The 15,867-nt window shown below is 49.8% G+C and overlaps 1 protein-coding gene across 1 annotated transcript in view; it reads right to left on the reverse strand.

The window, feature by feature from the left end:
* The window catches only part of GLDC (glycine decarboxylase), a 70,331-nt gene extending 62,300 nt beyond the window's left edge, over positions 1-8,031 (reverse strand). The window contains 3 exon segments of the mRNA XM_073345303.2: positions 7,238-7,316; positions 7,746-7,919; positions 7,921-8,031. Of these exon segments, the coding sequence (XP_073201404.2) occupies positions 7,238-7,316; positions 7,746-7,919; positions 7,921-8,016 (349 nt within the window). The 5' untranslated portion in view covers positions 8,017-8,031.
* Between the last annotated feature and the right edge of the window lie 7,836 nt (positions 8,032-15,867).

A 15,867-nucleotide genomic window follows, 5' to 3' on the forward strand; every position in this document is an offset into this window, starting at 1 on the left:
GTGCAGGGGGTGAGGCTGGGAATGAGGGGTTCAAGGTGTGGGAGGTGGCTCAGGGCTGGGGCAGAGGGTTGGGGGTGCAGGCTCTGGGGTGGGGCCATGGTTGAGGGGTTTGTGGTGCAGGAAGGGGCTCCAGTATAGGGGGCACTCTGAGCTGGGGCAGGGGATTGGAGAGCAGGCTTGGGGCACAGGCTTACCTCAGGCAGCTCCCAGTCAGCTGCGCAGCAGGGGTGCTAAGGCAGGCTTCCTGTCTGTCCTGGCACCATGGGCCACACTGCGCCCCGGAAGCAGCCAGCAGCAGGTCTGGCTCCTAGGCGGAGGCGTGCAAGCCAGTGGGAACTGGCCAATGGGAGTGCAGAGCTTGGGGTGGAGGCAGCATGCGGAGCCCCGGAGGCGCCCCCCCCATCTAGGAGCTGGAACTGCTGCTGGCTGCTTCTGGGGCACAGCGCTGTGTCAGAACAGGTAAGGACTAGCCGGCCTTAGCCGGGAAGCACCACTGACGGGACTTTTAACGGTCCGGTCACCACCACGACCCTATCCCTTACGTTCCATAACCCAGTACTGGGTCACGACCTGCAGTTTTAAAGCAATTGGTATAAAGCAGCTCAGAAAGACCACCTGCTCCTTTGAGTCACTCCCCTGACTGGACTCAGGCTCCAGTTCTTTTATATCCTGCAGCAAGCCTGATTCCTAGTCAGATGTTCCCATTATATGGTCCTGAACTGAAAGGTAAACTAGTTGCAGGTGAGGCTGAAACCTAAACTCTCAATGTGCCAGCTCACCCTGTGAATGGCAAATACTGAATTTAAGAGATAAATAAGGTTACTGCAGTAGTTTTAAAAATTTAAATTTATATAATGGAGTTTTTAAACTTAAGGGGTCAGAGAATTTTCAGTTTGCTACCCCCGAGTGCTGCCAAATCCAGGGACCTTGTTGCAGAATAGGGGTCCAATTTTCCCCTGAATACACAGGCCTTAAACAAATTGAACTCCTGCATATTACTGTTCTCTGAAGACAGGCAGTATGAACAAGACTAGTGACACTGGTCACAATATACAACATTTGTATGCATTATTTATTCATATTGTAAACACTCTGGTTTTAGATCACAGATTTAATTATTTTTAACTTTTCCCCTCCAGGTTGTGAAATAAGAAAGCATCATACCAAACTAGGCAAAATAAAATTGATAAATGAATGCAGATTAAGAAACACGTGGAAGTCAGCTATCACACTCAATCTCCTGCTGCCAGTTTTCTAGGGCAGCACAGATTAAAGGCTTAATCTTCACTTTCTTTACTGAAAATAGTCCAGTAATCCTTCACATACCTTAGCTGACAAATCTTTTCTTGCTGAATAAATAAGTGCAGTTGACCTTGTTTTTTTTTTTAATTCAGTGTATAACATTATCAGAGGCAATACTACTCACAGAAGAGAACACTGCAGATTCTGCCAAGAGTTCAATGTTAATGTTTACAGATTTCACAACTTCTTCAACAAACAAGTTGCTGCTTTTTAGCAGAAAGAGCTCCCACTGCTACCTTGCAGTATGTAAATTTCCAATTTCTTCCCCCTCTTCTCCTCTGTCTCTCACAGACACACACACATGCATCTACCTGCTCGTGCACCCACACACTTACTATGATGCTTTCTAGAAGCTATAAGACAGTTTAGTTCTGTGTGGTCTGTTTCTTTCACAGCTTTGCTTAGATGACCTGATTTTACTTGTTTGAGACCCACTAATCTATGTAAGATTAGTAAGATCTGCTATGTAAGATGGCAGTCTGAAACCAGAGCTCTGCATCTTTCCACTCCCATCCCACACAGTTCTATTTATCTGAATTTTGTTCTCCCACTTTGTCACTAAGGAACAGGTAACACACATCTTAGATGACAAATCGTGCTAGAACACTCTCACAATATGTCAATAAGAATGCCCAGTTCTGGAATGTTTTAAATGAACAGGCCCCAGTCCATGCAAATATAGTTCTGGGTTCATTTAATCAATAACACTGGAGTGGCAAAGCCCTCTGTCCATCTTGGATAGAGAAGCACCAGAGTAGGCAGCAAAGGGCCCTGCTGGCAGTAAAGATGTGGCCACTGGTCAAATGACACTGAAAGGCAGGGACAGAGGACAGCAGTAACACATCACAGAACAGACAGCAGAAGAGTGAGAATTGTAACTGCTCACAGCATGGATCTGAGTTTGAGCCATAACCAAAATCAAATGCCAACTAATTTAATCTGTTTCGGTGAATATATAACACTCATCACTCCTGTGATGCAATGACAATCACACACACCTCAGTGGAATTATACCACCTTAATTCACAATTAATTTATACCAAGTCAAATAATGTTTTATTGGTTAGTAGTTAAAACTTCCTAGACATGGTCCCTCACCCACTAAACACTGACAGAAAAGAAATACTGCATGGAACAAACAAAAAGTAAAGAGTGTTCAATTTTTTTTTATTTATTTTTACTTAATGGATATGGAACATCACAGGTGCCAGGAGGAGAGAGGGAACTGTCAAGGACATCTTGTGTACCCTGAATTCTGGTTGGGAAGGGAAGCCAGTGCCAGCATCTTTTTCTTCTGGAAAGAATCTCTATTCTTTTATAATAAAGATCAATGACATTTCCTTCTCCCTCTTCTGTCCATCCATTGCCTCTATCTACACTAAGGCCATGTGCCATCAATACTATGAACACTTTATTAGTATGGGAATACCAGGATACTATACCAGAAAAGCTCTCCTAGCATTGATGCAACTTATATTGGCAAAGCTGGGCTTTTACCTGTATACCTTATTCCACTTGCCGAAAGTGAAAGAGCTCTAACTGTAAAAGTGCAGGTTTGCTGGTACAACTGCATCACCAGGGACTTCCGTCAGCACAGTTATATTGGTTAGGGAAGGGACCATACCTCTCACTACTCCGACCTAGCTATTCTAACAAAAGCCTATCGTGTGGATGTCGCCTATGAAATTTAGAACTTCTATCTCACTTCTAGAGTACTTTCACTGATAACAGGGAAGCTATAATGCAGACAAGTCTTCTGCATCTTTGCTACTGCCACTTCTAACTTGGGCTTGAAAGCGTACTTCACATTTAACCACAGGTGCCCAAAGCCACATATCCCTCCAGAGCCATACCACTCCCCTACACCCATTTCCTCATTAGGAGATCATCTTTATTGCTGGATCAGTTACACTTAGCTAATATCAAGGCCTTGTCTACACATGAAAGTTTTATCAGTTATACGGATATAAACTCCTGTGTTAACACTCTTATTGCAGTATGAGTGGCTTCTTTCAGGTTAGTTTAAACCCTTTGCTAAGTAAAAAAGCTAAATATAAAGCACCACTCATATTAGAATAAGTGTTCACATGGGGGGGTAGTTATACTGGTATAATTATATTGGCTTAAATTCACATTCTTATTCTGAAAAAAGACAAAAAACCTCCCACATAGACAAAGTCCAAGAACATATACCACTACCACAATCTTAAATAAGGCAGAAGTTGAAAGCACTCAATTCCTGCTTATTCTGGGTGAGTGGAATTTAAATGTGTATCCAACCCAAACTTTGACTTCAGTTGAACTCGAGCACATGCTTGAGTTCTTTCCTGAACTGACCTCTATTCTCTGGAATAAAAATATTCTATGTATATACTTTAAAAGCCCTGTTACACAAAACCCATTGATCTATTCCCAAAAGTCACGTTAGGAAAGGGTTAGCTATTTAAATTTACCAGGTTTAACAAAAAAAACACTAGTACAGATTGCTTGCCCCACTCCCACATAAAATGTGAAAATGCTGTGTACATTTTATGAATTGTTAGGAAAAGGAATTTTTTAAAAGAGTTTATCTAACATGTTTTAAATAAAGTGTAATTCTCAAACAAACGTGACTTTTCCTTTAATCTATAAGTGTGGAAATAATATACATACATACCACATTTCTATAAGAAATTCTGCTTGACAGCTAGAAAGACAACCTTCCCTACATTGCGTAGGAGGCAAGTTTGATCCAGCTCTTCTGGGTACAAGATGTTCATTACAAAGTCACACATTTTTAGACAGCTTTCTAGTAGATCTTTAAACAAATATAGTCTTCCACCAGCAATACAAAAAGAAGACATGGAATAGACATGGAATGCTTGCCACATTCCAAAAGTGTGCAAATTTGAATACTGCCCAATCATAACACAAGGGGGGAGGGGAGGGAAGGGAAGTAGGACAAAAAAGTGGCAATGCACAACTGGAAAAAGCTATTTCTGAATTCCAGTTGTGAGGCCTGGATCAAAACAGTAATGCAAACAATGGGAAATAAGAACAACATAGAAGGCATAAATGAAAGTTTTGTGCTCTAATGAACTGGAGAATATATGCAAATATGTTTGAAGGAGATGGGATTAACTGAGGAAAAGAATGGCAACTTTAACATGGGTCTTTTGCAGAGCTCCTCAAATTCTGATTTTCAATTAACATAGTAGTTACTATTTCCTCCAAATCACATTTTATTGTTTCCTCATCCCAGAGAGGACACATTTAGTGTATTTGGGTACAAAGTTAAAGAACATCTAGACTTTTTTTTATATGTAAACATGCTGACATATCAGGTTTGTTACTCATATGTTTAAACCACACAATTAGAACAAGGAATAAATTACACAACCAAAATCCCCTTCTGCTTCCCAGTTTGGCTTTTGGAGTGCTTGAAATTTCCAGTTCCCAAGCACAAACCTAAACTAAATCTGAACTGTCTAGGTTTTTAAGGGTCACTGTTTAACAAAAAGTAGCATGCAATAGTCAATTGTATTCCTCTAAAGTTTATTTTTCAAGTATCTCTTTTTCAGTATAATACAAAAGATAAAATAGAGTAACAGCTGGATCAGTCTCCAGTTAACTAAACGGGATGTTAGCAAAGGAGATCTTATGAAGAAAATATTTCCAACAGTTACCTGCCTGCCTCAGACAGCGAGTAGAAAGTAGTTAGGATAGAAAGTCACTAACTCATGCTAGTGATTGGGAGACCCATGATAAATTAATTATACAAATTAGCATGTGAGCACATTATAGAAAGGATAATGCATCAAAATGCACTTTAGTTTATTTTGACAACAGTAGTTTAGTGTTTAATTATTTATGACCACTTACAATGTATCAGTAAATGTACTGTAGCATATTCAGTAAGTCTTAGCAGATGCTGTAATGAAGTTTTCTATTACTATTAAGTCTTTGAGAAGTGGGGAGAGACTGCCTTGTATGTGAGTTATTTTAAGAAGTGTACATTAGTGAAGTTCTACTTCAGTTCACTTACAGTTTTAAAATGATCTGACAAGTTTGATGAAAACACCATTTACAAATATGCTTTGACTTTTAATAGAGACATTCCAATCCTAGAATATACTGTCTAGCTAGGTCACCATTAGGGAGATATTAAATTATCCCTACTTATGCAAATCATGAAGATAGCGAGGAGGAGGAGTTTAAGATCACCCCCACTCTTTTTGAGAGGCGGGAAAAAGTTATTGAAAAGTAAAATACACCAATGCATCAAAGATTTAAATAAAATATTTGAAATAATAAAGACTTTTCATCATATTGTGTTATTCCTGTCTAGAAGTAGTTTTTTCAGGTTATAGTTTTCCTAGCTGTTCATTCTGGCTGCTGCTTCTGTTTTGTGATGTCATCTCAAACTAACCAGATTGGACTGGCCAGGAACCTTAAAGAAGGTGAAGGGCCTGAAGTTTACACTCAAATTACAATTTGCTGATGAGCAATATTAAAAGGGAGCAAGAGGAATCAAAATAATTTGTCCTATTTGCTAATATGTTAAACACTAACATAAGCTAAAAGAGGATACTTGATGTAGTGATTTTCAGAATGCTAGGCACCTCTTAAGCTTTATGTTTCAGTGCAATTATTTAGTCAATAAGACTTCTAAAATGTTTTTTGGCACCAATGTGTTTTCCAGGAAGATATTGGCAAGCACATTTATTATGGTCTTTATGTACTAATGTAATTGTATATTTTTAAAATGTTCCCTCTAATTAAATGTTTGAGACCTCCTTAGTTTTAAGGAACTGAAATCCACAAGTTCCCCCAGCATACTAACAGCACCTGTAGGCTTGGATTTACGACAAGAATAATTTGCTAAACTATACTAGTGCCCATTAGTACTATTATAGTTGAGATTCAGGCTACTATTAAAAGTAACCTCTATACCCAAGTTAAATCCCATTTTCTGATGACTAATTCAACTAGAAAAAAAATTCTGCTGGGTAGAAATACTGCAAACAGGTTTTCATCAAAATAGGTTCTACGTTTATTAAAGTACAAAAGGAGCACCTTTGTTTCTCATGATGTGCTGAATTTAGATGAAAAAAGAAAAGGAGTACTTGTGGCACCTTAGAAATTGGTTAATCTCTAAGGTGCCACAAGTACTCCTTTTCTTTTTGCGAATACAGACGAACACGGCTGTTACTCTGAAACCTGAATTTAGATGCCAGTTTTAAAATTTATGCACATCATTGATCCATACACTGGGATCAATTAAATTTTTTTTTTAAAAAATCAGACTAAACTTCAAAACATAAGTAGTTATTTTATCTGTGGTACAGAAGCCATCTAGCCCTTTTTAGTATTTTATTTAAAGATGCAAATTCTGAGCAACAGGCCTCAAAGTGTCACTCAGCATAGGAGGTAACAATTTTAGAGGTGCAGTTTGCCTGTAACTTGTACTAGGGTGTACTAGACTCAGATTTATGAGCAGCAATTTTCAATACATATTACAGTGCTTTCAGGGCATGCCAAAGTTGACTGCACTTTAGTTAACTCAAAACACATCTTCAGGTAGACTCATCCTGTCCTAAAAGTTTTATTTGTTTCAAATGTGAAAACAACAGCTAATTTTATGCAGCCAACATACTGCTACAACTAGGCACAACATCACAGATTGAAGAGCAATACAGTATAGTACTGGCATGATTGTTTTTGCTTCTTTGTGATAAGTCCTGTTGCTTTTTATTTGAAATGGGTGGGTTTTCTGTTACAGTTTTTACACAATTTTAGTCATTAGACTAATTACTGGGATACAGAAAAGCAAAACCCGTAACTCCTCCGCTGAGCTATTTTAATGCAGATTATTTAGACCAGAAGCAAGAGGGGCAAGGAGGGGGAGATTTTACACAAAGCTCCTACTGGCGTTCAGCGTGAAATGGTCACTTACAAATATGGTCATCCATCTCCAGAGGCCTTCTCAGGCGGATGCTGGGAGGGACGGTTCTATCAATCAGCTCATCGATACTCTGAAAAAGGACATCCATGTAAGTACCGCGCGTTCCCCGTCACCCGGCAGCTTTCTGTTTGATAGCCTGCGCTAACGCGCACACAAATTTTAAAAGAGTCTCTCCTCTTCACAGTCTCTCATCACATCTCTCAGTGGGACCTTTGTTGAGACCCGTTTCGTTGTTACCGGAGTCTCGGCGAGTCCCCACTTCTTGCTCTTGTGCACCTCGCTCCGGAACTTCCCTGCGGGCGGAGGGTGAGGCAGAGACGGGAGGACGCGACGGGGAAGTGGTTTTAGGGAGATACAAAGATGCACAAGAGGGTAGGAGAGGGGGAGGGAAAGCGAGCAGGAAAACACGGGGGGCACCAGACTGAGGAGCGGCGGGGGTGGGGGTGGAGATGGGGGCAGAGCGGGCAGCACAGGGGGCAAGGAGCCCGCAGGGACTTACCGCCAGACCCACACTTTGCAGCATTTCCCGCTTCTCTTTGTCCCGGGGCCCGATATGCCGCTGGGAGAAGTCATCGTGCCGGGGCAGGAGCTGCTCGATGTACCGGGAGGACTCGGAAGCGGCGGCGCTGGTGTTCGGGGCGCTGCCCCCCGCCGCCGCCGCCGCCGCGCTCTGCTGCCCCCCGCCATCCCCATCTGCCCGGCGGCTTCTTCCCCGCCAGGGCGGCCCCCCGGCCCACGAGCCGCCCCCACCAGCGGGCACAGGTCTGCATGCTGCCGCTGCCGCCGCCGCGCCCGGCCAACTCCCCAGCCCGCGGCACCTGCCGGGCACTTTGTCGGGAGGCCCCGAGGCGCCCCCACCCTCAGACCCCGCGCCAATGGCAGCCCGAGGGGAGGGGCCGCCTGACCCCGCCCCACACAACCCGGCCCGCCGGGCCACCTGCCGGTGCGCCCACAGCCACCGACAGGGCAAGATTCCCTTCGGCCCCGCGGCCCTTTCCAGCCGCCCAGTCCCGCTTCTCCATCCCCAGCTCCGCTCAGCCCTCTTCCCACCCGCAGAGCCCTTCCCCAGCCCCCCTTCTACATCCCCAGCCGCCTTCCCGCCCGCAGAGCCCCTTCCCCAGCCCCCCTTCTACATCCCCAGCCGCCTTCCCGCCCGCAGAGCCCCTTCCCCAGTCCCGCTTCTCCATCCCCAGCTCCGCTCAGCCCTCTTCCCACCCGCAGAGCCCTTCCCCAGCCCCCCTTCTACATCCCCAGCCGCCTTCCCGCCCGCAGAGCCCCTTCCCCAGCCCCCCTTCTACATCCCCAGCCGCCTTCCCGCCCGCAGAGCCCCTTCCCCAGTCCCCTTCTACATCCCCAGCCGCCTTCCCGCCCGCAGAGCCCCTTCCCCAGCCCCCCTTCTACATCCCCAGCCGCCTTCCCGCCCGCAGAGCCCCTTCCCCAGCCCCCCTTCTACATCCCCAGCCGCCTTCCCGCCCGCAGAGCCCCTTCCCCAGCCCCCCTTCTACATCCCCAGCCGCCTTCCCGCCCGCAGAGCCCCTTCCCCAGTCCCGCTTCTCCATCCCCAGCTCCGCTCAGCCCTCTTCCCACCCGCAGAGCCCTTCCCCAGCCCCCCTTCTACATCCCCAGCCGCCTTCCCGCCCGCAGAGCCCCTTCCCCAGCCCCCCTTCTACATCCCCAGCCGCCTTCCCGCCCGCAGAGCCCCTTCCCCAGTCCCCTTCTACATCCCCAGCCGCCTTCCCGCCCGCAGAGCCCCTTCCCCAGCCCCCCTTCTACATCCCCAGCCGCCTTCCCGCCCGCAGAGCCCCTTCCCCAGTCCCGCTTCTCCATCCCCAGCTCCGCTCAGCCCTCTTCCCACCCGCAGAGCCCTTCCCCAGCCCCCCTTCTACATCCCCAGCCGCCTTCCCGCCCGCAGAGCCCCTTCCCCAGTCCCCTTCTACATCCCCAGCCGCCTTCCCGCCCGCAGAGCCCCTTCCCCAGCCCCCCTTCTACATCCCCAGCCGCCTTCCCGCCCGCAGAGCCCCTTCCCCAGTCCCCTTCTACATCCCCAGCCGCCTTCCCGCCCGCAGAGCCCCTTCCCCAGCCCCCCTTCTACATCCCCAGCCGCCTTCCCGCCCGCAGAGCCCCTTCCCCAGCCCCCCTTCTACATCCCCAGCCGCCTTCCCGCCCGCAGAGCCCCTTCCCCAGTCCCCTTCTACATCCCCAGCCGCCTTCCCGCCCGCAGAGCCCCTTCCCCAGCCCCCCTTCTACATCCCCAGCCGCCTTCCCGCCCGCAGAGCCCCTTCCCCAGCCCCCCTTCTACATCCCTAGCCGCCTTCCCACCCGCAGAGCCCCTTCCCCAGCCCCCCTTCTACATCCCCAGCCGCCTTCCCGCCCGCAGAGCCCCTTCCCCAGTCCCCTTCTACATCCCCAGCCGCCTTCCCGCCCGCAGAGCCCCTTCCCCAGTCCCCTTCTACATCCCCAGCCGCCTTCCCACCCGCAGAGCCCTTCCCCAGCCCCCCTTCTACAACCCCAGCCGCCTTCCCGCCCGCAGAGCCCCTTCCCCAGCCCCCCTTCTACATCCCCAGCCGCCTTCCCACCCGCAGAGCCCTTCCCCAGTCCCCTTCTCCATCCCCAACCCCCCTCAGCCCCCTTCCCACCCGCAGAGCCCTTCCCCAGCCCCCCTTCTACATCCCCAGCCGCCTTCCCGCCCGCAGAGCCCCTTCCCCAGTCCCCTTCTACATCCCCAGCCGCCTTCCCACCCGCAGAGCCCTTCCCCAGCCCCCCTTCTACAACCCCAGCCGCCTTCCCGCCCGCAGAGCCCCTTCCCCAGCCCCCCTTCTACATCCCCAGCCGCCTTCCCACCCGCAGAGCCCTTCCCCAGTCCCCTTCTCCATCCCCAACCCCCCTCAGCCCCCTTCCCACCCGCAGAGCCCCTTCCCCAGTCCCCCTTTTACATCCCCAGCCCCCCTCAGCCCCCTTCACACCCCCAGAGCCCTTCCCCAGTCCCCCTTCTCCACCCCCCAGCCCTCTTCCCACCCGCAGTGCCCCTTCCCCAGTCCCCCTTCTCCATCCCCAGTCCCCTAAGCCCCCTTCCCACCCCCAGGGCCCTTCCCCAGTCCCCCTTCTCCATCCCCAGCCCCCTTCCCACCCACAGAGCCCCCCCTCAGTCCCCCCTTCTCTACCCCCCAGCCCCCTTCCAACCCACAGAGCCCCTTCCTCAGTCTCCCTTCTCCATATCCAGCCCCCTTCCCACCCGCAGAGCCCCTTCCTGAGTCCCCCTTCTCCACCCCCAGCCCCTTCCCACCCGCAGTGCCCCTTCCCCAGTCCCCCTTCTCCATCCCCAGCCCCCTAAGCCACCTTCCCACCCGCAGAGCCCTTCCCCTGTCCCGCTTCTCCATACCCAGCCCCCCTCAGCCCTCTTCGCACCTGCAGAGCCCTTCCCAGTCCCCCTTCTCCATCCCCAGCCCCCTAAGCCACCTTCCCACCCGCAGAGCCCTTCCCCAGTCCCGCTTCTCCATCCTCAGCCCCTTTCCCACCCGTCGAGCCCCTTCCCCAGTCCCCCTTCTCCATCCCCAGTCCCCTTCCCACCCGCCAAGCCCCTTCCCCAGTCCCCTCTCTCCATCCCCAGCCCCCTCAGCCCCCTTCTCACCCGCAGACCCCTTCCCCAGTCCCCCTTCTCCATCCCCAGTCACCTCAGCCGCCTTCCCACCCGCAGACCCCTTCCCCAGTCCCCCTTCTCCATCTCCAGCCCCCCTCAGCTCCCTTCCCACCCGCAGACCCCTTCCCCAGTCCCCCTTCTCCATCTCCAGCCCCCTAAGCCACCTTCCCACCCACAGAGCCCTCCCTCAGTCCCCCTTCTCTAGCCCCCAGCCCCCTTCCCACCCGCAGAGCCCCTTCCTCAGTCCCCTTTCTCCATCCCCAGCCCCCTTCCCACCCACAGAGCCCCTTCCTCAGTCCCCCTTCTCCACCCCCCAGCCCCCTTCCCCACCCCCAGCCCCCTTCCCACCCGCAGTGCCCCTTCCCCAGTCCCCCTTCTCCATCCCCAGTCCCCTAAGCCACCTTCCCACCCACAGAGCCCCTTCCTCAGTCTCCCTTCTTCCAGCCCCCTTCCCACCCACAGAGCCCCTTCCCACCCACAGAGCCCCTTCCCCTCCCCTTCCAGCCCCCTTCCCACCCACAGAGCCCCTTCTTCCATTTCCAGCCCCCTTCCCACCCACAGAGCCCCTCCCTCAGTCCCCCTTCTCTACCCCCCAGCCCCCTTCCCACCCACAGAGCCCCTTCCTCAGTCTCCCCATTTCCAGCCCCCTTCCCACCCGCAGAGCCCCTTCCTGAGTCCCCCTTCTCCATCCCCAGCCCCCTTCCCACCCACAGAGCCCCTTCCTCAGTCCCCCTTCTCCACCCCCAGCCTCCTTCCCACCCGCAGTGCTCCTTCCCCAGTCCCCCTTCTCCATCCCCAGATCTCCTCAGCCCCCTTCCCATGCACAGAGCCCCTTCCCCAGTCCCCTCTCTCCATCCCCAGCCCCCTCAGCCCCCTTCTCACCCGCAGACCCCTTCCCCAGTCCCCCTTCTCCATCCCCAGTCACCTCAGCCGCCTTCCCACCCGCAGACCCCTTCCCCAGTCCCCCTTCTCCATCTCCAGCCCCCCTCAGCTCCCTTCTCACCTGCAGACCCCTTCCCCAGTCCTCCTTCTCCATCTCCCGCCCCCCTCAACTCCCTTCCCACCCGCAGACCCCTTCCCCAGTCCCCCTTCTCCATCTCCAGCCCCTTCCCACCCGCAGACCCCTTCTCCATCCCCAGATCCCCTCAGCCCCCTTCCCCCATGCAGAGCCCCTTCCTCAGTCCCCCTTCTCCATCCCCAGTCCCCTCAGCCCCCTTCCCACCTGCAGAGCCCCTTCCTCAGTCCCCCTTCTCCATCCCCAGTCCCCTCAGCCCCTTTCCCACCCACAGAGCCCGTTCCCCCAGTCCCCCTTCTTCATCTTCAGCACCACCATCCCCCTTCGCACCAGCTCTTCCCCAGTCTCCCTTCTCCATCCCCAGTCCTCTCAGCCCCCTTCCCACCCACAGAGCTCCTTCCCCAGTCCCCCTTCTCCATCCCTAAACCCCCTCAGCTCCCTTCCCACCCGCAGAGCCCCTTCCCCAGTCATCCTTCTCCATCCCCAGACCCCCAGTAGCCCCCTTCCCACCCGCAGAGCCCCTTCCCCAGTCCACCTTCTCCATCCCCTGACCCCCTCACCTCCATCCTCCACAAAAACATTCCCCTCCCAGACCCCCTCATCTCTATCGACCCCACTCCCTCCCCATTCCCTGATCTTCTCATCCCCCTCTACTGTCCATCCCACTCCCATACCTCATCCGTCATCCTCCTCCCCATCCCCAGATCCCCCTCCTCACCCTCAGACCTTCCTCATCCCCAGCCCCAGTCAACCCCCAGCCCTCTCCATCCCCACTCCTAGCTCTCCCCTCATCATCCTCAGCTAGGGTGACCAGATGTCCCATTTTTAAAGGGACAGTCCCGTTTTTTGGGACTTTTTCTTATATTGGTGCCTATCACCCCCCACCCCCTGTCCTATATTTTCATAGTTGCTTCCTGGTAACCCTATCCTCAGCCCCCCTCACCACTCCTGTTCCCTCATCCCTATCAACCCATATCCTGAGTAACCCCACTTCCCCTGCACTTATGGTCCCCATCTCCCATCTTTCCTCTTCTAGCTCTCAGTCCAGGCTCTTACTGGACTCTCTCTAGCTTTGCCTTCTGCCTTCCAGCCCTTCCACCCCCATGATCCCCCCTTCCACTGCCCTGCATTAAGCCCTCACCCTACAGCTCCTTTTCTCCTCATGTTTCCACTGCCCCTCATCCTTCAGTTCTAGATCTCCCTACCCCAGCCTCCCCTGTTCCCCTGCTCTCACCCCTCTCTCTCTCAAGCAACTCAAAAGTTTCAGGTCTATTTCAATAATTATATTGGCATGACACGGAAGTATTGGCAAGCCTAACACATCAAGTGTCTGTCACCATTTACATAATATCTTCTTGTAAACACATCACAATGCCAAAGTGTAAGCTAAACTCAGATCTGAAAGAGGGGGAAATAGTGGCTGAAGATTAACAGTAACAATATGTTGTACTTCTGTAGCACACTTTTTGTTCCCCTCCTCTGCACCCCAAACTATTAAGAGGATACTGCTACTGTATTTGATTTACAGCCAGCAACTTTGATGGGAAGGTTTATATAAGTGCCAAATACAGTTACTGTTCAACTGCAGTTCTGTTCAGGAACTAGCATCTGAAGAATAAAAGTTTGTTTTTTTTTAAAGTGCTGCTTTTTCATAGTAGTGAAATAATATCAGCCATAAATATAATATTTTTATCAGAAAATCCTCATTGTCTAAATTCAGGTAATGTTTGGCAGTTTAGGTGTCCATTATTAGAATATCTGACTGCCTATCAGGAAATTGAAAAAGACTTATCCCCCACACTCAACATCCATCATCTGTATGAACCTCCCCCCCCCCCAAAAAAAAACTGCTCTTGTCTCAAACCCTGTATGATCTGAATAAATTCTGACCTATTCCATTTAAGAAGATGAAATTCTGCTGTATTTGTAAACTTATCTTTTCCCATTCTGTAGGCATGGTACAGATTTTGACAATTCTATTCCTAAAGTATACTTATCAGAATTGCAAGTGATTTTCTTTAACTTAAAAAGGTAGTTAGGCTATACAATCTTGTATGTGTTTGATTATTAGCATTTGAGATACTGGCATATAGCCAGTTGTGGGAGCAGGGAGGAGTGGAGGAAAAAGATAAAAGAAATTCACTGTAAACTAAATGCCTATGAAGAGATTCTCAATTGGTATAAATTAGCATAACTCCACTGACTTCATGCTCTTTTACGTCAGCTGAGAATCTGGCCCTTAGGTCTCTAATTTTGTCTTCTATCTCTAAGGAAATATTTAGTTTTAATCTTTATTTTTATTTTATTTCATCTAGTAATTGGGGATTCCCCTCCTTCTCATCCTTACTGCAGAAAGCAGCAGCAAGCTTCAATGTAAGTAAACTGGAACATGGATATCTGTCTCACAAGCATAAGGGAGCAGTTATTTCTTTGATGTCAGAACTCTGAAGGCTGTTTGCCAGCACATCTTTCAAAGATGCTCCCAGAATGTAGCATTACATGATATATCTAATTGTATCATAAATGGTAGTTGCACCCTGATAGGAAAACTTGTAGTGATTCTCCTTCTTTAGAGCTCTCACCAGGCAAAATAATCAGCCTTCGAGTTCATGGAACTCCCATATTGTGGTGGTGCAGTGGAGTGGCTTATCTATGATACACATCAGTCTGCTGTGCAAGCGCATAAAGAAAACAAAGAACCCTGCATGCCTGGGAATTGCAGAGTTGAGTTGGAATGGTGAATTCTTGTAAATTTCCTGTCAGGGATCCACTACATGCTTGTAGTAACTCCCCTAAATGGGCCACAGTGAGTAGCATATTCACTCCAACTTGTCTGGACACCTAAAATGCAGGAGAAGTTTCTGAAGATTGCCTTATGTAGTAGGTCTGACCAACAATCAGGGCTGAAAGGGCTCACTCAAACCCATATGTCTGCATTTATTTATATCAATCTGCAAATTCCATTTTGTTTTTGGGAGGGCCATTTTGACTGTAAAACTCTTCCTTGCCTGCACCTTAGCTCCACAGCATACATAATGAGCTGAAAAAGAGGGTCAGGAGGGATAAATTCTTACACGTAGCAGAAGGTTACCCAGGGAGGATCATTAAACTTTGATGCAAACACCCTTTGACAAAGAACTGTCTATTGCCCAGGGAAACCTGTTCTACCAGGTGGGCTAGTGACCAAGCAACAGATCATCTGATAGGGTGCTTTGATCAGTTGATGGGGGTTTGAGGCTGATCAGGGAAGTCACCAGACAGGACTGGAAGTTATAAAAGGAAAAGGTCTGCTGAGTAGCTCTTGCTCACTGACTAGAACAAGAAGGCAAGAAGATTGAGAGATAGGAAGGAAGGAATAAGGGAGGCAAGAGGATGGGATAAAAGAATCCTGGACTCCCTGAACAGATTCCCAATTCCCAAAGGACTTTTGGAGTGGTGAGGAAACTGAGGCAGGGATTTGCATGCAAATTTTGTCTGCAAATAAATTGGTTAGTCTCTAAGGTGCCACAAGTACTCCTTTTAATTTTGTCTCCCTCTATTGATCTGTATCTCTCTTGTCTATGAGTAAAGTGGAATTGGTTTGGAATTCTTTTGCAAAGTCTGTGTGTTCTTGCTTAAACAGTCCGGTGTCCCTGAAAGTTAAACTAAAAACCAGCATAAACCAGATGGAGCTTTGGGGAGAGTGTGCTTGAGCAACTAGGGCACTTGGGGCAGGGGGGAGGAATCAGCACTGGTGCTGGGGACCTAGGGTAGTTTAACCACAGGATCCCATTCCCTGGAAGTGTTAACAGACAGTCTATGCCCTAGAAATATGGCCAAAGACTGGTGGAAGCCTGCTGAGACCTAGGGGAGCTCAGAAGCATGCTGGATCCAGGGTTTGGATCCAAGCACAGCAGCCTGCTCCAGCAGAGGAAGCTTGACCAGATCTACAACAGTGGGATTTAGTTGTTCTGTTTTTTAACATGATTT

The sequence above is a fragment of the Lepidochelys kempii genome, chromosome 5 (assembly GCF_965140285.1).
Source record: "Lepidochelys kempii isolate rLepKem1 chromosome 5, rLepKem1.hap1, whole genome shotgun sequence".
In the NCBI taxonomy this organism is placed as follows: Eukaryota; Metazoa; Chordata; order Testudines; family Cheloniidae; genus Lepidochelys; species Lepidochelys kempii.